The sequence below is a fragment of the Bos indicus genome, chromosome 2 (assembly GCF_029378745.1).
Source record: "Bos indicus isolate NIAB-ARS_2022 breed Sahiwal x Tharparkar chromosome 2, NIAB-ARS_B.indTharparkar_mat_pri_1.0, whole genome shotgun sequence".
Classification (NCBI taxonomy): domain Eukaryota; kingdom Metazoa; phylum Chordata; class Mammalia; order Artiodactyla; family Bovidae; genus Bos; species Bos indicus.
In genome coordinates this window covers 100,438,345-100,462,960 of record NC_091761.1, presented here as the reverse complement: position 1 = coordinate 100,462,960, position 24,616 = coordinate 100,438,345, and the positions used below count along the sequence as shown (strand labels likewise).

General features: G+C 39.3%; 1 protein-coding gene across 6 annotated transcripts in view; it reads left to right on the top strand.

Annotated features, from left to right (window-relative positions):
- Positions 1-1,211: 1,211 nt before the first annotated feature.
- The window catches only part of ERBB4 (erb-b2 receptor tyrosine kinase 4), a 1,281,057-nt gene continuing 1,257,652 nt past the window's right edge, over positions 1,212-24,616 (top strand). For 5 of the 6 annotated variants that reach the window (XM_070800265.1, XM_070800289.1, XM_070800279.1 and 2 more), the window contains exon 1: positions 1,212-2,003. In XM_070800265.1, the coding sequence (XP_070656366.1) occupies positions 1,922-2,003 (82 nt within the window). In that variant the 5' untranslated portion in view covers positions 1,212-1,921. The remainder of the gene's footprint in view (positions 2,004-24,616) is intronic. The other variant, XM_070800283.1, reaches the window with a different exon arrangement.

Below are 24,616 nucleotides of genomic sequence, written 5' to 3'. Positions count from 1 at the left end.
AGGAGGCAGGGTGGCTTAATTTTTAAGCTCCCCTGATACTTTTTATTTATGTAATTGCTGCTTCTAGAGAAGCTGAAAAGGGAAAACAATTCATTCATAGAACGCCTGTGCAAATAGCAAACCAATAATACTCTACCTTCAGGAGGTTCTGGCCTTTGTCCTGGGTACAGTTTCAGAGTTGTAAAAAGCAAGGGATATGTGCACTGATATGATCCAATCCCATATGTTTTAGACCAAGAAGAGTCCAGAAATTTGTATGGCTAGCAATGACCTCTGGAGGTCGTGGAGTGTGAACATGGAAGAGGACTAAAGCAGGATCCACTGTAGAATAAACCTAATTATTTAAGGTTGGCTATATCCTAACATTTGTCTTAAGTTATTTCAGACTGAGCAGCTCAGCCCTGGGACAATTTCTAGCCATTTAGAACTAAATTGGTGGCTTTGGACTAGAATCTGCTTAATGAGAATGAACCTAAAACCAAGTTGTCCTAGAGTCCAAGGAAAAGATGAAGTGACCCCATAAAGTCTAAAAAATCTAAAGATGCAGTTCTACAAAAGTGAAAGTCTAGTTTGATCAATTTGCGAGCGTGGGAACGATGGGAGAGACTGTACAGTTATATAGGCTGGAGAAAGAGGAGTGCTTAGATTCCCAGGACTACCTATTCCGCAGATGTTAGCAATTACTAAACCAGCTTTTGAACTACTGTCTGAATGTGAAGCACGAGAAAGTAGGAATCCAGGTAGGCTAATACAATTGAAGCAGGGTATTCTTTTCTTGTATTTCTAGGGCAGGTCCAGTCTGTGGATGAGCACCGTGGAATGTGGAGTAAATTGTGACTTTCTGGCTTAAAAAGAAAAAAAACAATCTTTTTTGTAAGCATCTCTCAGGTGGTCTGCACGCTTTCCGGGCCAGCTGTCCGGCGTGTGTTTGGGAGCGGGGGGGGGGGGGGGGGGGGGTGGTCTCTGATTCAGTTTATGGCCTCCGGTGAGCCCTTTAAATCCAGCTTCCCCTGCCCCCACCGCTAGGCTCCCAGCTCCATGACAGGTGTTTTCCCAACTCCTGAGGCCCACGATTTTGGGGAGTGGCTGAACCAATAAGATTTCCCTTTGGGGCGGGAGGCGTGGCTAGTTGGGTCAGAGCGGGGGCGGGGTTTGCGCGGCTGAGCCGAGCCAGCCTGGTTGCGTGGAGGGTTGTTTTACCCACCGCCCGCCCCACCCCCTCACCAACCTTTTTTTTTTTTCCTCCCGGACGGAGTCTTATTAATTTCTCGGTGGGGCTGCAGCTGGAGACCGCGGAGCGTTGGAAATGACGCTCGGAGCTTTAATTACCGCAGCCGCCGGACAAGTGTGAAGAAAGCTGACAGCAAAAAAAAAAAAAAAAAAGGACAGGATCGGGGGTGAAGCAAGAAGCTTCCCCCTCCCGCCCCTTTCCTCCCAATTTGGACTGGAGGTGCAAGGAAACTGAAAAGCGAGTCGAACAGAGTCGGGCTGGGGGGAGAGGCCGGAAACCTACCGCCTGTTTGCAATCAACTTTTTTTTTTGGAAACCCTTTTCCGAACCCTTCCTTTTTATTGTTGACCAACCAGGGAGAGAGAACGAGAAAGTGAGGAGGGAGCGAGAAAGCGGAGGCTCACACGGGGACGTAGCTGTCCGGTCCGGCTCGGAGCACCGCCGCACACCCTCCAGTACATTCCCACCCGCGTGCGCCCTCCCGCGCACCCTCTCCTGGTCCTCCGGGTCCGGGCCCTAGACCCGCGGACGCGGACTCGGTCTCCCGCGCTCGGAGCCGGTGCACCGCGCGCTCCAGTGCCCCTCGCGACCCCACGCGCGCCCGGCCGAGGGATCTCCTCCGCGTGCCCCGAAAGGGGATTATGCCATTTGGACATGTAATTGTCAGCACTGGATCTGAGACTTCCAAAAAATGAAGCTGGAGACAGGACTGTGGGTCTGGGTGAGCCTTCTCCTGGCGGCGGGGACCGTCCAGCCCAGCTCTTCTCAGTCAGGTGGGTCGCGGTCCTTCTCGCGTTCCAGGGGTTGAACCTGATGCTGCCGGCCGAGCGGCGCCTGGTGGCTCCTCGCCCCCTGCGCGCTTATCCCAACCAGAGACCCTCTCGCTCTCCGGCGTGGAGGGACCACGTCACCCGCGCCTCTTCCTTGTGTTTTTCGTTTGCCCCGTTTTCTATCCCAAACTTACCCTCTGCGTGGGCATGTGTTTTATTTATCGCGAAAAACCACTCTGCGCCCCTTTCTCCGTCCCTTTTCTCTTTCTCTCTCCCCTTGTTTATTTCTCGAGCGTTTTCTTCGAGCCTCTCTAAGCCGCATCCCTTCTGGTAGCGCCTGTTGTGCGGGACGTGGGAGACCCAAAGCCGGAGTCAGAGGAGACGCTCCTTGCCGCGTCTGCCTACCCCCCGCCCCCGCCCGCGAGGGAAGAAGCCTCGGAGAAGCGCTGTACGCCCGGGGCTCCGGGGCAGGATTGGGGTCCCGGGGCCGTGGCAGCTGGGCTCGGGGGAGCCGGAGAGCAGTGGGGAGAGGAGCTCCGAGAGCCGGCTTTGCACCTGTGTGCGCTGCCTGCGGCCGCTGCGTCCCTGGCCGTCCGAGCCTGCGGGGTCAGACCCGACTCGAGCCCAGCCTGGGAGCTGGAGCACGGCGGGACGACACGCCTCGGCTGGGGGGCCCGGGAACACAAGGCCTCCTCCGCTGGCGTCCCCAGCCCTCGCCCCGCGGACTAAGGGGGAGCTGGCTTGCTTGCTTGACCTCCTTTTTTTTTTTTAAAGGCTTGACCGACTTAAGCCGGGAGCCCGGCCTTCCCGTCGGTTTCTGTGTTTGGCTTCAGGAAGAGTTCTTCCTGTAGTTCAACTTGCTATTGGCCGGAGTCCCTCCAACTTCTGTTTACTGCCGGGCGCGGCTGCTGAGCCGACCCGTCAGGCGAATTGATTGAACCCAAGCGGGTGCTGCGGCACTGGGTGCGCTACCACTGCTGCCCGGAGAGCTCGCGCCCCGGGACCCCGCGGGGCAGGAGGCGAACTGACCCCCGGGGAGGAGGCGCGGCGGGGCCCGCAAGGTGGATGACAGCCCTTGCGGGCCCAGGGAGCTCAAAGTTTCTGACACTTGTTTCCTGGGGATGAAAGTGGGACAGGAAAGGGCCAGGAAAACCGGGGAGTGACGCGGCCAAGGGGGCCCTTTTGGAGAGCCGGGGAGATTTCCGGAACTATACGGGGCTGGTCGCGAGGGCGTGGGAGGCACCTTGAGAAGATAAAGCCCCCGGGGAGTGGCGAGAGGGAGAGTTTCAGGCCCTCGGAGGGTGTCCTTCTGACCTCACCAAGAAAACAGCGCGCTGGAGTTTTCCCGCTCCGCCCCCGCCGCCGCCGCCTCCCCCCGCTCCCCCCTCGCCTAGTAAATAACAAGTTACAATCCTCAAGCCTTTCAAAATGACCTTCGAATGGCACAATGTGCGCCGTTTGTTCTGGCCGTTTGCACCCTCCCAATTACTCCGAAATTCTTCATGCATACCAGGTCCCAGGCTCCAGCCACCTCCGGAATTACACCAACACCGACTTGAGATTCCAAGCGGCCTCTTAGATACATCCCTTTTTATCTCCCTCCCCATTCCGCGTCCTTTCATATTTCCCCTCAATGGGTTGATTATGCACATTGACCCATTCAGAAGCAGTTGCGACTGACACGCAGGCTTAGCCGAGAGGAATTTCCACCGGGCGACCTACTGGGGGGCTGTCTGGTGCAACCTCTGCCGCTGGGGGACCGGCTGCGAGTTCGCAGCGATTGGGTATTAACTGTGCGGCTCGGGCTTGAGCTATGCCGAAAAGCCCTTTTCAGAATTTCTGCAAGGAATGTAATCCAAATTAGTTCTGCAGCTGTCCTCTTCCTCGTCTCCGGCGACACCGGCTCGCACCCTCGCTGGTCTCTTCTCGCTTTCCCCCCGTGAATTGTCAGACCCACACAAGTGAGCCCATTTAGAGCGCGAGGATTAGCGTGCCATTGTTGTTCCGAGTGTGACTCTGTACTTGAAATTCTGGGGGCACAAAGGCGAGCCTCACTTGTTCCAAACACAGAGTGATCTAGATGAAAGGGCCGCACAAAGAAAAGCTCCCGGTTGCCTCCCTGGTATAATTTCAACACGCAGGCTAAGGTGATCCACTGGAAACTGTAAATGCCTCCAGGACACCTTTTTTTTCTTTTCCCAATCTTCCCCACCCCCACCCTGCCGCACCTGACAGGGAAAGTTCGGCTGGTTTTAATGTGGTGCTTTTATAAAACCAAGTTACGTTCTGGGGTACGAGTGAGGCTCTGTATGTTTGTGGCTGTGGATGTATGGCTGTATGTTCCCAAGTAAATACATATTGCGTGTCTCCCCTCTCGCGGTTAGCCGTCAGTAGCAGTTTGGAGGAGTTTGTTTTGGTCCAAATGAGAAATTAAGTGCGGATAAGTAAACTAAGCTGCCAGAGGGCGACAAGATGTTGAGTGAATTGCTTTTAGATGAAACAAATTAAGGAAACGAGGGAAGACAATCTGCTTCTCGCATTATTAGACACGCTTGGAGTTCAGGGGAAAGTGGCATATTTTTGAAATGCTAATTTCTTAAGAAGCAGAAGGAATGCACCTTATTTACTGCTTTATGTGAACAGAATAAAAATATGAGTGGGCAGGGTTCTGTTGTATAGATCTAAGATATAAAATAGTTGTATCTGAAGAGGGCATGTTCTTATTTTTCTCTTCCTTAGGGGGAAAAACCAGCGTTAGAGAAGATTTTTTTGTTTGTTTTGTTTTTTAGTATTCTGCAGGACTTCGTCTCATTTTGAGTGATTTATTTTATCAAAAAATATTATAGCCAAGAGCCCTTTATATGACTGTTATAAAACCTTTATCTCTAAAAAGAAGAATTCCAAAATTTCAGTCTTCCCGCCATGATGGAAAAATGATCAGTATCACCTTTGTGTTGAAATATATATGTATATATGGGTAGTGGTACTGAAGTGGTGGTCTCACATACCTTAATAGATATGTGATAAACAAGTTCAGCCCCTATTTTTTATTTGCAAGTAACTTAGTCCTGCTTTTCATTCTATAAAAGAGCATGTATTTTTCTTCCGCCCTTGAGATATATCTCCAGAATCAATTTTTTAAACATTTGAGAATAAAAAGGTGAATAAAACTTAGTTAAATGATGAAAAGATGTTCAATATAATTTAAAAAAAAATCAGTTCTCTCCCTGCATGTGTTTATTATAAACACACCCATGAGTATAGTTTCCACTTTTTCTTTTCTTTCAATTTTTGAAATTCATATATATGTAAAAGGACCCTTTTTAAAGTAAGGTATAATTTTTTTTCTTCAGAATGCTTCAAAATAAATTTATACCTTTTATTTTGACTGCAAATCACTTGAAAATACTATAATGTGGACTGATATGGTAAAATTGGATGACTCTGGTTGTGTCATGATTCCTTGATTTCTGATTTTTTTTTTCTTAAACCAAACTCCTTTTATTTTTTCATCTACACGCATAGAAAGTCAAATTTTTTGAAATCAAGGTACTTAACTCCTTTATATGTATAATTTTCATTTAGTCACTGAATATGTGTCTTAATTAAGAAATTGCATTAGAATATTTACTGGGGCATGCACTTCATGGAAGATTTATGTATTTTTTGTTCTAGCCTGAACACACTAAGTTTCCTTTGACTGATTTTTAGAGTTTGCATTCATTTGAGGAAAAACCATATTTTCTTCTTAAAGTAGATTCAAATATTTAGTATTCATGAGCTTTCATCCCTTTGGTTCTTAAATAGAAGTGCTATTTATCATCTGTCTTATGCATTCACCCTTTCCATTGCTATAGGTTCTTTTTTTTACATCTTATTATTTATTGAGTTTACACATATGAATATATATTTTCCCCATCTTCACTAAGGGTATTCTTTTTGTGCATGTCTTTCCCAGCAACCTGCCACTCAGCCACTGCAGGAGTTCTCTGAGCCAGTTTTCATTCTTTCTTTCTGATAAATATGATATGGCTGGTTGGCTGGACAATCGCAAGCCATTCCATTGCTCAGATTTATTCTTGAAAGAAAATAAAAAGGCATCGATCCGAGCTCACTAGCACATCTCAAAAACCCTGACTCCAAGGCCACATCTTTCTACAGAGAAGTCCCTTTTTTCCCTTCTCTCTCCCTCTTTTCCCCTCTTGTTAGTAGTCTAACATGGAAGTTAGACTACTGCCACTTCAAAAATGCTAGGGATGCGAGGCACTGTGCTGTATCTAAATATTTTCTGAAGCCCTGTGATTAGAGCCACCTTGAGATTAATGACTATGTAAGGCACACATTTTAGAAAATGAATTAGTGCACCTTAAACATTGCTGTGTGTTAAAGTGGTATCATTTTTTGTATTACTTCAACCCAGTTATTAAGAAAAGTTAGCATATATTAAAAGCAAGAATACGTTTTTGGTTTATTTGACAGTGACCTGCTGCTGTTGGATATCCATGAGTAAATTTTAAGTGCCTGTAACATAAAGCAAATGATCAAAAAAACTCTGTTACTTGCAAACTTGTTGGCACTTGAAATCACAGTTGATTTTACCCCTTTGAGAGATACTGCTTTATAGAGAGAGATGTTAATATTTACATTGAAATGAGCTTATGGATGTTTAAAACTATAGCTGTTCTACAGAAATTAATTGTCAAGCATATTCCACTGTTATCTTTGACAGTGATCTACTGAGTAAGGACACAGGGCAGAATTTAAATCAAAGTATAAACTTTTCTCCAGGTTATATCATTTAAGAAATGTTCTACTGTGTTGCATTTGACCATATGGAACTGTGTTGCATCTTTATCTACTATTCATTTTCTGAACTATTCTAAATATTAGGCAGAGAAACTAAAACCTTACTTTTCATGCTAGCTAGTATTCCTACTGACTGAAATTTGCAGTTTATAATGATAAATAATCCTTCAATTTTCTTTCTTTCCTTTTTAAATAAAAAAGAGCTTGGACCACTGCTTCCTGAAACAGTAGTTTTCCTACATAATTTGAAGGAGATTTTGCCTATCTGTAATGTGGTTAAGTTTGACACAGGACATAGCCAGGTGGTTCAAATAGGGATTTCTATATTATAGAGACATTGTTCCTCCAAATTCTTTTTAATACCTTGAGCAACTCACTTCTGGTCTTTGTGACTTGGCTTGCATGCCTGAGGGTAAAATGCATGTATTCTCTATTTCTCCATTGTATAGCAGTTTTCTGAAAAAATGGCTTTAAAATCCCGTGATATTGAGATACGTAGCAGTAATGAGTTAAATTGATATATTTAAAACATGAACACATGTTAATAAACATAATGTAAAGTTTCTAAAAGACCAGCACTGTTAGAAGAGCGCCTGTCTAAATGAAATAAAGAGATTATTAAGTTTGAAGAATGTGTATATGAAGGCCATTTCCCCCAAAACTCTTCTTTTCAGAATTGGTCTATGGTCTCTTTAGATTTCGTCTTATTTGGCTCTTTCTGAGTTGTTGATAATTCTGACATGTTATTAAAGAAATTGACCTATTTTCCCAGCACTTTAATCAAAGCTTTAAAGCCTCTTTCTTGTTTTAATATTTGACACTTCAACTGGTGCTTTGTGTTTGTACTAATTTTTCAAGAGGGAAGAGACCTGTCTCACTTTTATAACATAGAGGCAAAATATATGGATATTTGGGGGCTTAATTCTAAAGTGCTTTTTTTGAGCATGTCGTAATTGTTTTATAATTGTTTTCATTTTAAATATGTGATTGCTTTGCAGGCCTGTTGCTTGGCACAACTCCAGGGGGCAGCAGCCACATAGAATTTAATGGGAATGGTGCACGCCTGAGCTGTGGGTAGTATGGCAGCAGCCCTGCTGTTGTGGGGTGTTACAGCGTGAAGCAGCAGAAGAGAAGTTAGGAGAATCGGATTCTGACCATACAGTCATTTTCTGTGTGATTTTAGCTTCGACTTCTTGCTTTATGTCTCAGTTTTTTCATTTCCATCAGTATAGCTGAAAGTGATACTCAAACAATTAACATCTTGAATTTCTTTTTAATGATTCAGCTAGACAGAAGAAGGATGTTTAGACTTTTTCAACAAAAGAAAACCATTGGTTTTTAATTATTTTTAAAAGGAACCTCTTTTTTTTTTTTTCATGTGAACTCATGTGTGTAGCCCTGGTATTGAGAACAGGTAAAGGGTAAAAGGAGATGTCTTTTGTTAAAGCTTCATTGAGAAGCCAGCTTTGTGCCCCCTGCCTTTGGCACTCCCCTCCTTTTTTCCCACTCTGGCAGGGACTCTTCTGTGCTGGCCTACAGAATTCAAGCACTGTTTCAAAATCACTCATCTAGTCCACTCTTTTCATTTTCTAGGTGAGGAAACTGGGAGCCCAGGGAAATTAGGTAGTATAAGTCAGTTGGCAGTTTCCAACACTAGTATCATTTTCTTTAGCACAGAAGTACTTGAAAAGTTGCAGACAAAAGAATAAATAAATTCAAGGTTGTGCTATTTTAAAGGAGTCTTGCAAGATTGAATGAAAACAAATGGATTGGAGCCATGGGCCTAATTATCAGACTGTGAAGTTCTTTTCAAGGGGAAAACTGGGGAACATCATCTTTGATTTATATTTAGGAATAATCATTGATTGCATTTGTAACTTACAGCACATTAAGATGAAAGAAATAAAGCAACTTTATTATGACTTGATTCTGTACAATGTTTAGCTGGTAGTGCCTATTCTTGACATAGCATTTTGATCCTAAAATATGAGACTTGCCTATGTTAGTATCTGTATATAACAGTGCCTTTAAGAGTTTCTTTTACCTGTGACTTTGTGAAGATAACCAATACATAGAGAATGGTTATTTCTTCATTCTGTACTAAGTAATACGCATGCTTTAAGAAAATTGATTTTAAAGGGTAAACAATGGGTTCTTCATGGCCAGTTAGTTGGTGGGGACCCTTAACTAGCAAATCCACGGGAATACTTCAAACTTATTCAGGCCCATCCTTGGAACCAAGGTTCTCTGTCTTAACCACTGTCCTTATTGGGTCCTTGCCATTTTTCAGGCCCTACTAGGATCACAGTTATTCTTTGCACAAGTGCATCTAAGCCAAGCTTTAAGTACTAAGACTTTATAAATTTACGTCTATAGTGCATTTGCCTCCCTCCAGTTGGCTTCTGCAAGATTCTGCCTCTGGGCCTTGTGGCTCTGAAAGTCGTTGATTTAACCTTACCTCTCTTTGGTCGATCCTAACTTCCCTTAAGCGCCAAAGCTTTCTGGATATGGACATGATCAGCATTTCATTGACCATGACAACAGAGGGGAGGTTTAAACCTGTTTTGGCAGGAAGAGTCACTATCTGTTAGAAATTTGCAATGAAAATGGGTCCCCCTCTGTAAAAACATTAACATAGACACCAGGAAACTTCCTCTGCAATATCATTAAACCTCTCTCTTGAGAGCTAGTTCAGGATCATTACTGTTAATCACGTTATTTCCAATATCATGGGGTTACCGAAGCATGCTGCTGCTGCTTAGTCACTTCAGTTGTGTCCGACTCTGTGCAACCCTATGGCCTGCCAGCCTCCTCTGTCCATGGGATTCTCTAGGCAAGAGTACTGGAGTGGGTTGCCATGCCCTCCTCCAGGGGATCTTTCCCACCCAGGGACTGAACCTGGGTCCCCTGCATTGCAGACAGTTTCTTTTACCACCACTGATCCACCAGGGAAGCCCTTCTGAAGCATACTAAATACCAATAAGAATATACAGGACTTACTTTCTCAATTCAGAGAGTTAAACTAATACGAATCAAGGCTCTGTGAATGTTCTGTATATTTTATTGTATTTTAACTTTTTTGAAATTGGAGGATAATTATTTTACAGTGTTGTTTTGGTTCCTACCATACAATAACACAAATTAGTCATAATTATTACTATATATATATATATATATATAGTAATATAGATGTATATATCCTTTCTTTAGAGCCTCCCTTTGCCTTATCATCTCACCCCTCTAGGCCATCATAGAGGACAGCAGCTTCCCATAGCAGGGGAAGGAGGGGGTATGTTGAATTGAGAAAGTAGCATTGACATATATACACTGTCATGTGTAAAATATTTATTTTATTTGAAACATAGTCTAAAAGTGCTTAAAGAGAAGAAAATGAAGGGAGCAATAAACACACCTTTATTTTCCAGAAAGGTCACACTTGTAAGTAATAAACTTTACCTACCATATCTTTACTGTTATTCTGACCTTTATTTATGTCTGGTCCCATAGGCATATGGTCTAGGTGGACATACAAGTTTTAAGCTTTTTGGATGTAGATGGGGATTGTAAACCTGCTCTCAAAAGGTGCATCTACTGGTCTTCTGTGATGTGCTTAGGATATCTCATGGCTAATTAGGACTGAAAAAATGGCGACAGATTCTCCAGGTTCTGTGACTCTGTCTAGGATTGAGGAATGGGTGCTCTAGTCCTCTATTTCAGGATGGGGCCCTATCACTAGCAGGGGATGCCTAATTGAGGTCATGGTTGGCATTTTGCTTTAAGCGAACTCCCCTTTTACTAAAAATTTTATTTGTCATTATTTCCTATTCTTCCCCATAGGCTTCGAGAATATGAGTTTTTATTTATTTTTTCCTATGGGGACCCATGAAAACCAAATAAAAATAAAAAGGAATAATTCTTTTATACACAGTTTCATTTTTAGGAGTTCCTTTTGTCTGATCATTTTGTCTAGAACTACAGCCGTTAAGTTTTTTTGATTGCCTGGCTTATTAAAATCTAATCCCTAAGACTTTTGTTGACCTCATCTAGTCCTTAAAAACTCAGAGCAGGCTGTTGAAAGATCCTCTTTTTTAGACTTCCTTCTTGTCACTACCAGGTGACCATGTCTAATATCATACTTTTATTATCCTAGTTACTATTCAGAAGCCTTCAATGGATTCCCATTGCAGAGTTCAAAGCCTGTTAAAATAGTCTTCAGTTTCCTTTTTAATCCAACCTTAAGAGTTTCTTAAGATGTATTCTAAGAACCGGGCTGATGTAGTTGGTATTCCAAAGCCTTGCTTGCTGTCTTTCCCTTGGCTGACCCTTTTCCCTGGAATTCATGTCTTCCTTGGTTGCCCCTGCCTGTCCAAATTGTTGAATCTTTCCATTTCCACATTAAATCACACCTCTTCCTAGAGTCTTCCTTCATTCAATACTCTACTCTTTAATCCTTATCTGTATCACCTATTTGAATTTAATCTTAAACCTTTCTATAGTTATAACTTTTTAAGAGCAAGCATTTTTATCTCCCACAGAGACTTAATGCAGTGCCACATACGTGGTAAGCTCTTTAAAAATATTTTTTTAATGAAAGAATAACATACACTTGCCAAAACAATTTTAAGCTCATTCATAGATGGTTATAACTTGTAATTAAACCATATAAATGCACAAATAAGCTGTTCTAAAAACATAATTATAGAATTGTTAATAATAGATATTAGAAATGTTTATCCTGGGTATTTCCTTAGTTGCTTTCTTGAGCTTTGTAGGATATTTCTTTCAATGGAGTGTTTCCAAGAGTATATCATTTGTTCTCATTCCCATTTTTAGAGTCTGCTCATAATATAGGACAAAGTATTTTTGTCTTATTTTGGTGAGTTAAATACATGTAAGTACCATTCTTAAACATGTAACTCTCTTGTAGTACACTGTGTTTTTGTGGCCATTCCTTTGTGGTTTCTTATCTCTCATTTATAAATTTTAATCAGTTTAAGCAGTAAACATGTATTGACCTAACTGTATTTAAAGACCCTATTAGGCACTGATGAAGAAGCTCAAGATGCTAGATTTCCCCTTTCTTTCAAACAAGGGCAGATGAGACCAATAAAAAACAATACGAAATTATGTTATTAAGTGATTTTTCCAAACTCTTAGGGGACATTTGCCTCTGGAGAAAAGCTAATAAGTATGTCATGAAAAAAAGGGTTCCAGACAGAATGTAGTGTTTTCTATTCCTAGATGTATGTGATAATACAACTTTGTTAATACTAAGATTTCTCAGTATCTTAAAATAGACAGCTAGACATATGCCTCGCATTTTAAAAGGATCCTATAAAAGAAATACTTGCAGCATAACTGAACTGAGAGGTGACTGGGCTTCTCTTAGCTGCTCTCTTAGATGATTCACTCTGCATTCTGAAAATTGGTGAAATGATTATAGTATTTATAGTGTCAGATTCTACCAGGGAAAATGCTCTTCCAGACATTGTTTCTCAGGTTATCAGATTTCAAAAAACTGTCAACCTTTCTAGGTCACTGTGGTACCCTAGGTGTACCTTAATTTATAATGGCCCGAAAGAATGCATGTAACATCAAAACTTAGACCTAACGGTCTGCAGAGTAATCTATTAATGAGAAAATTGGGTATGGAGACTTTGTTATCTTTGTCTGAAAATTTCTTTTTATAACTTTCCTGATTTTCCTTTAAGAATCCCTGAGAAGAAAGTTTGAGTCCGGGATTATTGCTTCTACTTTGTAGACGGGGAAGTAGCGGTATAAAGAAGTAGTATGTACAGGTGAAGGCTGACTGGTGGGTCTGTTGCTGCAGTTAGCTGTCTGCCCTGTCCTAAACCAACTGCCTCTGCCATCTGCTGGTCCCCCTCTTCCATGTCTTCTCCCAGCCACCGGCGTTAGTGATCCTTCCAAAGGCATGGCTCTTCTGCTGTAACTGCCCCACTGTGAGAGAAAGGGATGCTCAGCCCACCACATCCTTCTGCTGTCAGGTCAGCAGCTCTTTATGTTTTCCCTGGAACCATTTGAAGAAACGTATCTAGTAAATCAGGGGTCCCCAACCTCTGGGATCTAATGCCTGATGATCTGAGGTGGAGCTGGTGTAATAATAATAGAAACAAAGTGCACAATAAATGGAATGCACTTGAATCATCCCGAAACCATCCTGCGCTCCCCTGGTTCATGAAAAAACTGTCTATCACGAAATTGGCCCTGGTACTAAAAACACTGGGGACCGCTGCAGTAAATCTGTCATTTAAGGAGTTCCTTGTTGGGTTACTCTGCCTTTCTCCTCCTCCACTGTCTTCTCCAGAGGGTTTATTTTATTTTATTTTTGTATTGTGTATTGTACTATGTTAAGGAAATCATCATAAAAGCCTTGTCTTCTTGAAAAAACTTCAAAGCAGGGGCATGTTCAAGATTCTGGGACCTGCATTTATGTAGTTTGGGGAACCTCTTTAAAAACAGTATAGAAATAAAAGTACAACTTATTGAGAGAAAGGCAACCCCAAATTAAAACTTATTGGAAGGCGCCAATACAGGATAAAGGTTCTGAAGCTGAAGCCTTTTACAAAAAGCTTTATAGTACTTCTGTCTGTTTGAAGATTATACAACTTAAGAAGTAATGCTATCACTCATTTAGGGTGAATTTTGGGTGTCATTTTATATATATATTTTTCCTACTGCATGCAGTTGGTATCTTCTGGTAATGTAGAAGAATGCATTTTTTGAGAAAAAAATTGTTATAAAGAGCAAATTCATATGATCAGGCGCTTCAGTATATCTTTGGGTGAAATAATGAACTTTATAGGGATAATTTTCAAAATACTTCTACTCTAAATATGAACACACTTAATCCAGATATCTGTTTTCTTGATGCCATATTTTTAAAATGGGTCATGTAATGCTGTCTCTTATGCAGTTCTGTAGTTCATAATGGTGTGACTTAAAAGAATCTTGGCAGTTTTGGTATATAAAATCTATATTACTAAGGCCCTACCGCTTGAAATATACGTCATTGAATTTTTAATCATTTGTTATTTAGCACAGTTAAAAATCTATCTTTGACTTTTACCCCCTGGCTAAGTTAAATGTGCCCATTTTAACTGCAATAGACATTATTAGCTGTGAATGAAACAATGCATCTAAATTAAAATCAGTACTCAGCTCAGATATTTGGTAATATTTTAACTACTAATATGTTAACACATTTAAGTAACAATAAAAGGATTAGTATTTCAAGTCACATTTTTACTATGTAAAAATATCAGCTAAAGAGTTAATAATATTTTCCAGTTGTTTTAATTTCAAATTTAGCCACCGCATTGTCCCTGGTGATATATCAAAACCTCTAAAAGTGTACTTGGAATTAATGGAAACTGAAGTGATTGGTATTCAGATATAATTCTTCAGTGGCCTTTTTACTTTCTCTTTTTTTTTAAGTGCTGAATGAAGTTTGAAAACATAAAATGCTTTGAGATAGACAGAATAATAGACAAAACATTTTATGCAACTGCTGATGAAAAGGACATTTATTATTTTTTTCTGTACTTACTATATTGCTGGTGGCCAGAATTAGCACACCATGGGCAGAGAAAGAGATAAGACAAACAGAACAGCACACAGCTAATTTTGTTTAGCAAATTTAGATCTGATGCATGCTATTTCACTCCTACAAACTGCCTCAGCCACTTTTGAAAGGTACAGATGAAGTTTGTCTCCCACAGTTTAACAGCTTTCACTCAATATTTATAGGCTATATAAAAATAAATTTCTGCAAGTACTACAATTCTCACTGACAGGATGAGCACTGTGAAGGTAGATTTATTAATGAGAAGAAGGGAGAAACAAAAACATTTCAATTGTTCCAGGTCTGCTGAAAATAAAATATGTCAAAACATCCAAATAATCTTTGTTTCAAGGACATGTATAGTGGGGCTTTGCATATTCAAGGGTTTTGACTATTTACTATTGAATAAATCAGAAGTCCCATTATTTTAAGATAATTTTCTAATTCAAATCTGGTATGTGGTTAGATGAATGTTCTGGAACTAGTCATTCATCTGTTGGATAAGCCAATAGGAAGGGATCCACAGTAATTATCAGAAAGTGACTATAAAACAAAACAAACAAAAACTCAAACCTTGATCTTTGTTAAAAAAAAAAAAGTGTCATCATCCAAAAGAATAAATTTTAATGAATTTCTAAGAGAGACTAACTTACCTGAAAAAAAATATACCACAAAACATCTATCGCTTGATGGCAACATGATCCTAGAAAAAGCCAGGGATTTGGACAATAGTATCCATGTTTGAGAATATCTCAAGAAACATCCCAAATGTCTTTTCTGTCATAAGGTAATGATATCTAAAAGGTTATAATATTATTTACATATCTGCTAGAGTTTTGTTCTGACTTAAGACTGCCTGGCTAAGTTAAATGTGCTCATTTTAACTGCAATAGACATTATTAGCTGTGAATGAAACAATGCATCTAATTAAAATCAGTACTCAGCTCAGATATTTGGTAATATTTTAACTACTAATATGTTAACACATTTAAGTAACAATAAAAGGATTAGTATTTCAAGTCACATTTTTACTATGTAAAAATATCAGCTAAAGAGTTAATAATATTTTCCAGTTGTTTTAACTTCAAATTTAGCAGCTCCATTGTCCCTGGTGATATATTGAAACCTCCATAATCAAGTTCACTATAGAGAATCATATTCATGAATTGTTCATCTCATCATATTTCCAGTGGTTATTTCAAGGTTAATTTTTTTCAGACAGCTTCTGTCTTGATTAAAGCTGTAGTAATTGTATATATGCTGATACAGCACATGGAGGTTTTAAACCAAAGACATCTTTGATTTCATAGGAAGTCAAGATCAAATGCTTTTCAATGCTTCTTACTCAAATATATAAAAAAAAATAAATTTCATGTCTATTTTTTTTTAATATCTACTAAGAATGTTGAGACTTTTGTTTGGCATTTTCAAAAATCCTGGAAGCCTGTATGGAAGGATATGAACAACGAAATATATTCCGTTACCAGGACTAATATCCAAGTGCTATATTCCTTATGCTTTTATTGTTTGATAAAATATTAAAACACATTTTTACCAATTGGCTTTCCCAGAGCCTTCCCTAAACCACTTTGAATGTTATTCTTGCATGTAATGAAGTCTTTGCTGTATTTTAAAATACTTGGAATGTGAATAGCATCATACTAACTTTGTCACTATTAAGTATTAGCCTGTATGAAGGAGGCATGTTTCTAAGTTGTGTATCACAGCTTAGGTATTTTATTACTTGACTTGAAGTTTAAAAGGACATTGCTTAAAAACAATAGATAGGATGTCACTAGTTCTCATATTGAATTAACCTAGGAGAAAACCATATGAGTGATGCAGGGCAAAGGACTCAAGTAAAGCAGATGCTATGAATTTTCCTGGGAGTGATCGAGAAAAAGTGTGATGTGAGTTTGTCTATAAATTGGGCTGCAGAAGAATCACAACAATTTAAATTTGTAGTTGCCATAACTGTGGGAATAAACATACTACATGCTTACGTTATTAGTCAGAATGAACAGCTTATCTGGCAAGGTGTCAGCTGCTCCACAATTGTGTATTAAGTCACTTAAGATAGGAGTCTGTTCCTTGAGGGCACCACATATACTCTTTTCACTTATGGTGGATAAGAAAACATTCAATTAAAATTTCTTTACACAATTAAACTGTAATATTGTGAAAGAAGTTGTGAATTTCATCTTGTGATTCTCTTGGTGGCTTACGTTTGGGCCTGCGATGTATTATTTTGCAAAGAAAACTCTTTACAACAAAACAATGAAGTTACGTTTCATTTGAAGAATGATTAGAGAAAGAAGGAGATGCCAGGCATGGGGAAGGGAAGGCTTGGGAAGGGGCATGATAACTATCTTCAAAAGTTGGAGGGCTGTTACGTATAAGCGGGATTAGCAGGGTTCTGGGTAGCCTTGGAGAAAAGAAACATTAGCAGCTGTTTGAAATTGTAAGGCATCAGATTTCAGTTGAACACCATCAAGGAGTTTCTCACAGTTACAGCTTCCCAAAGTTGGAATGGTCTGTCCTGGGAGGTGGTGAGTGCCTTCATATGTATAGAGGGTGGTCAACTCTGATTTCACCTCTTCTGTGAAGACAAGGAATGGATGAGGCAGCTGGAGAGCAACTGGTCAGTGATGTTGGGGATGGGAAGTGGGTTCTGTGGCCTCTGAGGGCCCTTCCCACCCTGTGTGTCCGTCATGAGCACATTGTGCCCAAATATCCTGCCCTGATCTCTGGAAAACTGAAGCAGTGAAAGCAACACTGTCTCTCTGACTAAGATTTCTGCCCAAATGCTTTTCACTACCTACTTGTCCTTAACAGACTTGTAAGATAGGTGTTTTAAAGGTTGGTTTCCTTAAATATAAACTGTTTTGTTTTTTCTCAATAGCCTTTGTATTAGACACTCATACCTCTAATGCAATGTACTGTCAGAAATAAATCATTCTCAGTTTTAAAAGCCACACAATACAGAATAAAAGTATACAAATATTTTATTGTGTTTCTGGGTCTATGCCAGCAAGTAATTATAAGACTGGGTTTAACTAAACCAGAAGGAGAAACATATATAAGAAGGTGAGGACATAGGAAGGGCAGGAGGTTAGAAAACGGGGCCTCAGTTCTGAGTGAAGCGTAAAGTGTTGAGAAGTCAGAGCCAAAGAGAAGCACTTTTCAAAAGAGACTGAAAATCAAAAGGAAGTAAAAAGATGAAGGCACATATGCATGCTTCAGTTGGCTACAAATAAAGTCAACCTTTCTCAGTCCGCTTGGGAAATATTTACTTCAAGGCCTTGACATTTCCATCTCTTTTACTGGCTCTTTTGGATCCATATTGTAAGACCTATGCTAAATGAAATGCTTTTCTTTTTTTTTTTTAAATTTTCATTGAAGTATAGTTGCTTTGCAATGTTGAGTTAGTTTCTACTGGAGAGCAAAGTGAATCAGTTGTACGTATACTTAGGTTCCTGCTTTTTTCTTTGGTTACCATTCTTTTAACATTCTTTTGAGTTCTCTGGTATGAAAACTGCAATACTGTTATGGGCTTCCTTCTGCTTTAAAGTCTTTCTGACTACATCTCTCCTTGCTGTCTCGCTCTGTATCCATTTCAGTGCTTTCTCTACACCAAGCACTGTGACTGGTGGTATTTTTGTGCGTTAGTTCCAACGTTCGCTAAAATCTGCCATGGTAGGTGGTATTAACTCCATTTTAAAGATAAGGAAACTGAGACTCAGAATGACATAACTAGCCAAGATTAGAGTCACAACAGAGACAATATTCTAGCAATATACTTGACTATTATTGGGTGTGCTTTAGGCTTACAGTTTTGATTATCTACTTTTAAAGAGGCAATGAGTGAAGATAACCCACCCAACAAAAGTGATTTTTTACCCACACTTCTATCTGGCCTTTGTCCTCTTCCTTCATTACCATTTTGTCTCAGTTTCTGGATCCCTTTCTCTGTCTCACCTCTGTAAGAGTCATTCTGAGCTCTTACCTCTCTCCAGAGTACCAGGCCATCCTGTTATTTCTGCTACTGCCTACTGGGTATCTCTGTATGAATATATCAGTATCTCTGACTGAAGCAGTTCCAACATTTTACTTTTCTCTTTTCACAATTTAGTGTGCTTTTACAATCTTATTTTTTTTGTATATTTTTAGAGACACAACTAATTCTTCATTGATAAACAGCCAAGTCTTAATTAATATTTAATACTTATTAAAGGCCTAGGTGTCAGGAAATGTGCTAAAGCACTTCTCATAGAATACCTCAGCTAATCTTCACTACATGGCCGGTACTATCCTGATTTTACAGTCAAGGAGACAGAAATTTGGAGAGATTTAATTTACCAAATGGCAAACATCTGTGCAGGTGGCAAGTCAGCAATGCTTAAGGTTCTAACAATTTTTCATGGTCCAAGTTGCAATATTTTATGTATATAAATAAACTAAAACCTCTAAGAAGGATATTGACAGTATAGATTCATTTGTTACCTATTTTAGGCTATTCACAGTTATTTCATTTGATACCTGTGATAATTATTAATAAACAGGTTTATTCGTGAATATGCAAAACTTGGAAAACAGGATCAAGCATATTAATAATAATACTACTTTTCTATTATCACATTGTAATTTCAGTACGTTTATAAATACTTCAAATAGAGTAACCAGTTTAGTCACTTTTTAAAATCAATAATAAAGTAAACTAAAGTATTGCAAAGAGTTGAAGTAGAGGTTAAATAGAGAAACTTAAGAATCAAATGGTCCAGGTTTGAATACTAACCATGTAAAGATGGGTTAATTTCTTAATCTTTTTAAGCTTCAATTTTCTCATCTAAAAATGGGATCTGATATTAAGATCAATCTCATAGTTGTGAGGATTAAATGAAATAATACATGTAAAACAGTGTCTATCACATAGATGCTCAGTTACATTATGTATACTGTAGTATGCGCTTCCCCTGGTGGCTCAGACCGTAAAGAATCTGCCTGTAGTATGGGAGACCCAGGTTCGATCCCTGGGTTACGAAGATCCCCTGGAGAAGGGAATGGCTATCAGCTGCAGGTGTTCTTGTCTGCAGAATCCCATGGACAGAGGAGCCTGGCGAGCTACGGTCCATGGAGTTGCACAGAGTTGGACATGACTGAGTGACTAACACACATACACACATGCTATAGTAGTAGTAGTAATAGTAGTAGTAGTAGTAGTGATAGTAGTAGTATGGTAACTAAAGCAGTTAAAAGCCAAAAAAGAAATATGCATTAAAGATACAAAATGTGAGAAGACCATGGGTTTCTGCTTTCTCATAATTTGGGCATCAGTTCTGTGTCCTGTGTTTATAAACAAATGATGCAATACTGGTTTGCAGAATCATTGTATATATGGATAGGCTTGGGTACTGTGAATTGACTATGTGGGAAAGAATTCGGCTCCCTGTGAGAGGCAGTTCTCTCAAATCATTTTTCCTTCATTTTCTTTTTTTTATAGTTTGGGGATTTAAAAAAAAAGACCTTAGAGAGACAGTTTTGTTCCAAAGATTTATGTTTACCTGGCAAACTCAAATCCTCTGTCCTTTCATCCTTATTGTTTTTTAAAGCGCCTTCAAGAGAAAATGGTTTTTAATCAAATTCATGAGATAACTTTTTATGTTACATTTTATAGGCATTTAAACTTTTCAAGATAGGGCACAACTAATCTAATGTATGACTGAATGTATTTTTGGAAAAATTTCTGCACACTGGAGCAGAATCTTCAAGATCTATCTACAAACACTGAACAGAATTTTCTATATAGAAGACAGTCTGTACATTGTTGGGATTAAGTTTTTTCCCTGTATCATGGTTTTATACACTTATTTTGATAACCAAAGAATCAAATAAAGGCTATGCATATCATCATAAAGTTTTTAATTCACAGACCTTTGCCAATTGTGCTCTCTTGATTAAAACTGTGTGCATGCTCGGTCGCTCAGTCGTGTCTGACTTCTTATGACACCATGGACTGTAGCCTGCCAGCTCCTCGGTCCATCGGACTATCCAGGCAAGAATACTGGAGTGGATTGTCATTGCTTCTCTGGGGGAATCTTCTCGACCCAGGGATCAAACCCACCTCTCTTGGGTCTCTCTCACTGGCAGGTGGGTTCTTTAGTACTGAGTCACCTGGGAAGCCCCCTGATTAACACTGAAACACCTCAAAATCTTCAGGTTTAGAAGCAGTTTTACTAACGGGAAGGTCAATCTTTGCTCTTCTAAAGCTGACTGCTTGTTTTCTGGCAACAGTCTCAACCTCCCTACACACCAGTGAGCTTGTTGTTGTTGTTAAGTTGCTAACTCGTGTCCGACCCTGCGACCCCATGGATGCAGCACGCAGGTGAGTTAGAGGAAGAGAATAGTTACTTCTCTTATTTACCAATCAGGAGACTTTCAAAGATGCTGTGAATTGCAGCATAAGCAATAAAACATGTATTTTTATTTAGGCTATTGTCTTTAGCCTGAGAGACCGAAATTTGGCTCCCAAGCTCTATTACATGCCATTATGTTACTCAGCTGACAGGTGATGCTTCAGAATAATTGGTCAGTAGTATTGTGTGATTAAGTTTCTGTCAGACTTTCTGAGACACACTATGAGTTTTACTCTTGTAGTTAAGACCTTTTAATGTAGCAGTTGGGAATTCCCTTGATGGCTCAGATGGTAAAGAATCTGCCTTCAATACAGGAGACATGGGTTCTATCCCTGGGTTGGAAAGATCCCCTGGAGAAGGAAATGCTAACCCAGTCCAGTGGGAGTTCTTGTTTGGGTAAATCGCATGGACAGAGGAACCTGGTGGGCTACAGTCCATGGGATCTCAGAGTCAGATACTACTGAGCGACTGACACTTTTCAGTGTAGCAGTTAAATAACTAAAAATTCAGATGTGAGGATCGTAACACAAAATAATTGTCACATGCCAGTGGCTTCTTAAATTTTATGTTTTTTAGATGCAAGTGTTGAATTTTGGGATTGAGATTTCATTTAGCTACAATGGTGGTTTTTATTTAAATGCAGCCTGAAATTGGCATTTTAAACTATAATCTAAGTTATTACCACAGATTTTCCTCCATTGATTTTGTTATTATTTATCATTAATATGACATTCTGTGTAACTTAAGGTTGATCACAAATTTAGAGAAAAACAGTGTTATCTGCATATTTAAATCAAAGACATTTTTGGAGGATATTTATCCAATTAAGATGTCCTGATATATTTCAAATGGTATTCAGAGATACCATGAGCAGATCAAACCTCATGAATATATTCTGTAAATGACAATAGTTGTTACTATGGTAACCTTTAACCAGGTATTTGGCAGTTTAATTTGGATTAGTCCTATTCAGTGGTGAGGTAATGAAAATGAGAGTAATTAACATTCAAGGTTTGAGTTTAAAGAAAGACAATGTGCTAGTTTATGAGAGAAACAGGGATATTGAACGGGTAAATAAGAACGCTAGAAACGAAATGACCACCACATAACATTTTGCCAGTCTCTCCTCCCTTTATCTCACTCCACGCTTGCTGGCTTTTGTTTTAGATCCTGTTGTCCTCCATCCCTGAGTGGTTCTAATTGCACCCATGAATCAGGAACCGACTCATTCTACTCTTCCAAAACAGTCTTCATCTTTCACTGCCCGTCAATATCCTACTTCAAAACCAGGCTAGAGTGCCTGTCCCATTTCAGAAATGGCAGTCAGTTTCTATCAGTATTGCTATTAATTTTGCCTTTCTTATTTAAAACGTATCTTTATAAGGTTTAAATACTATAACATTTGTTAGGGTTCCACATGTTTATAAATTAACCCCTGTCCCAGTCCCTACCACCAAATATGGAAGCAGTTTTTCCTCTTTACCACTTGTACATTAGGAGGGATTTAATGTACACATGATTCTTATTGTGTCATTATCTCTCCAGTGCTCATTTAATGTATAGTATTTATCTGTATGTAGCACTTTGGATTTTTAAATTTTATTTTATTTCAAACCATTTTGTTCCTTTGTTTAGTTTTTGCAAATACGCTTAAGTGGGTTGTCTGTGGACATATTTGCCTGAAATGAATATAGCTTAAAAGCAGAAAATTATTGATTTTTAAAATGAATTATTTTCCTCTTAGCAAGGCCAGTTTCCAATAGCCATTTTATTTACCCTTTATCATTTCATGCAGTAGCTTTAATATCACCAAAGCTACTGTCACCATCAATATATTCCTGAAAAAGAACATGATGGTTTGCAGTTTTTCCAAAAAGAGAATTGGGAAGTTGTTTGCATTGTTTGATTAAATTTTGGTATGCCTATATTCATAAAGTTTCTTGTACCTCATCATGAGTCCTGTTTCTCATGTTTCCAATAGTAATAGAATGTTAAAATATTCCAATTGAGTAGCATTTACTGTACTTAAAAAAAATTCGGGGATGAATGATCTATACTACATTGTATTGCTAGGAAGAAAGCAAGCTTCTCCGAATTTATTTGCACTTTGAAAAACAGGAAGGAGAGTTGGCAAAAAGGAGTTAATTTAGGAAAACAGGTGTTATAGGTTTTTCATTCTTCTCCATTACAAATCTTGACTAGGCACATCAGTGCACATGATTTTGAGAACACACAAGATCAGTAGTTGTAGCCCCAAATAACTCTTTTCAGAAGAGGTTATAAACAGCTGTCCCTTTCGACTGTGATCTCTATTTGGAATAGTCTCAGGACTTGTGAAGGAAAGCTTCTCTGGGATTAATGCCTGACATGCAACTATTTGTGTCCTAAAACCTCGCTTTCACCCCCACCACCTCCCCAATCACTGTTTCTCCAGCAGAAGTTAGATGTGGAACTAGAGGCTGGGCAAGCAGATGTTACCTCAGCACAGTAGTTAACTCCTTTTTGCCAGGTCTCCTTCCTATTCCTATATTTCAACTAGGAAAGCGCTCAGCTAACAGCTTGAGCTCTCTGTTTACTCAGCTGTTTGTATAAGCGAATAGCTAAAGTTGTCCTTCACAACAAGGGTCAAAATTATACCTACCGGAGCCTTGTAGTGGCCCAAATGGTCTATTTTTACACAAATATTTTGATTCTTAGTGGTTTCACGCATGACTGCAGTTCTCTTAACACATTGTGGTATGCTCTGCAGTTTTTACAGGCATGCAAATGTTGAAGTATATTTATTAGCCCTGATGCTATTAAATGTTCAGTTATTTCCCAAGACTTTTATTTCCCTTGGGAAATTCTGAGATGAAATTATGTAATGTGTAATTGAGAAATAGCATTCATTCTTGAGCATAATCTGCACTGAGGGCATTATGGAGGAAAAATTAATTGCTGTCATATCAGAGACAATGATTAGAATTATGTTTTCTAAGATTATTTTTCTAGACATGGACTCAAACTGAGATGTACTTATCTAGAAAATAAATTCCTTATCAATTAATTTATTACTGCATTAGATTGGTTTATGGTCAAAGTCGGTCTGATATCGTATTATGCATAATACAGTTATGTATTGAATATGTATAATGTATATATCTCATAGCTGAGAACAATGAAACCACATAGATAGTCCCAATTTGTGATACACTTTGAAGTTTTCTAAGTTTTGTCCTTATTGGAATAATATATTTTTACAGGTTGAAAATCCAAACAGCTTCACGCTATAAGATTATGTTATGTTTTCTTTCATACGGTGTGCGTTTTAATTCTTATAATAACAAGGTTGCTCAGTTTGCCAGCAGGAGGCCCCTCAAAGCAAGATGATGTCTCTCGGTTGACAGGTTTCTGTATAAATAAATAACACTCTGTGCATTCCTCTCAAATACCCGAGTAAGTGAGATAATGCAATATAACTTTTTTTTTCATTTAAAAAATAGCTGTGTTATGTCAGTGACCTGTAATAAATAGCACTGCAAGGAGAAACGACAGCCTCATTCACCTTGCATCCATGCAGAAATAACTGAGCTCTACTTCTATGGCTGGAGAGAGAAGAAGAAAGCAGCAAATGGAAGAAAAGAACCGGCCTTGGATTGTAGTCACTCCCATGCTAACAAGGGGAGGTTTATACTGTCTATTTTTACTATGTTGAATTTACCACTCAACATGATCCAAGTAAGCGCTTTGTACTCTAAACATTCAGATAGTCATTGATAATAATGGTGTAGTGCATATATCATAAAGAGTGTATTGCCTTTTTCCCAAATTCTACA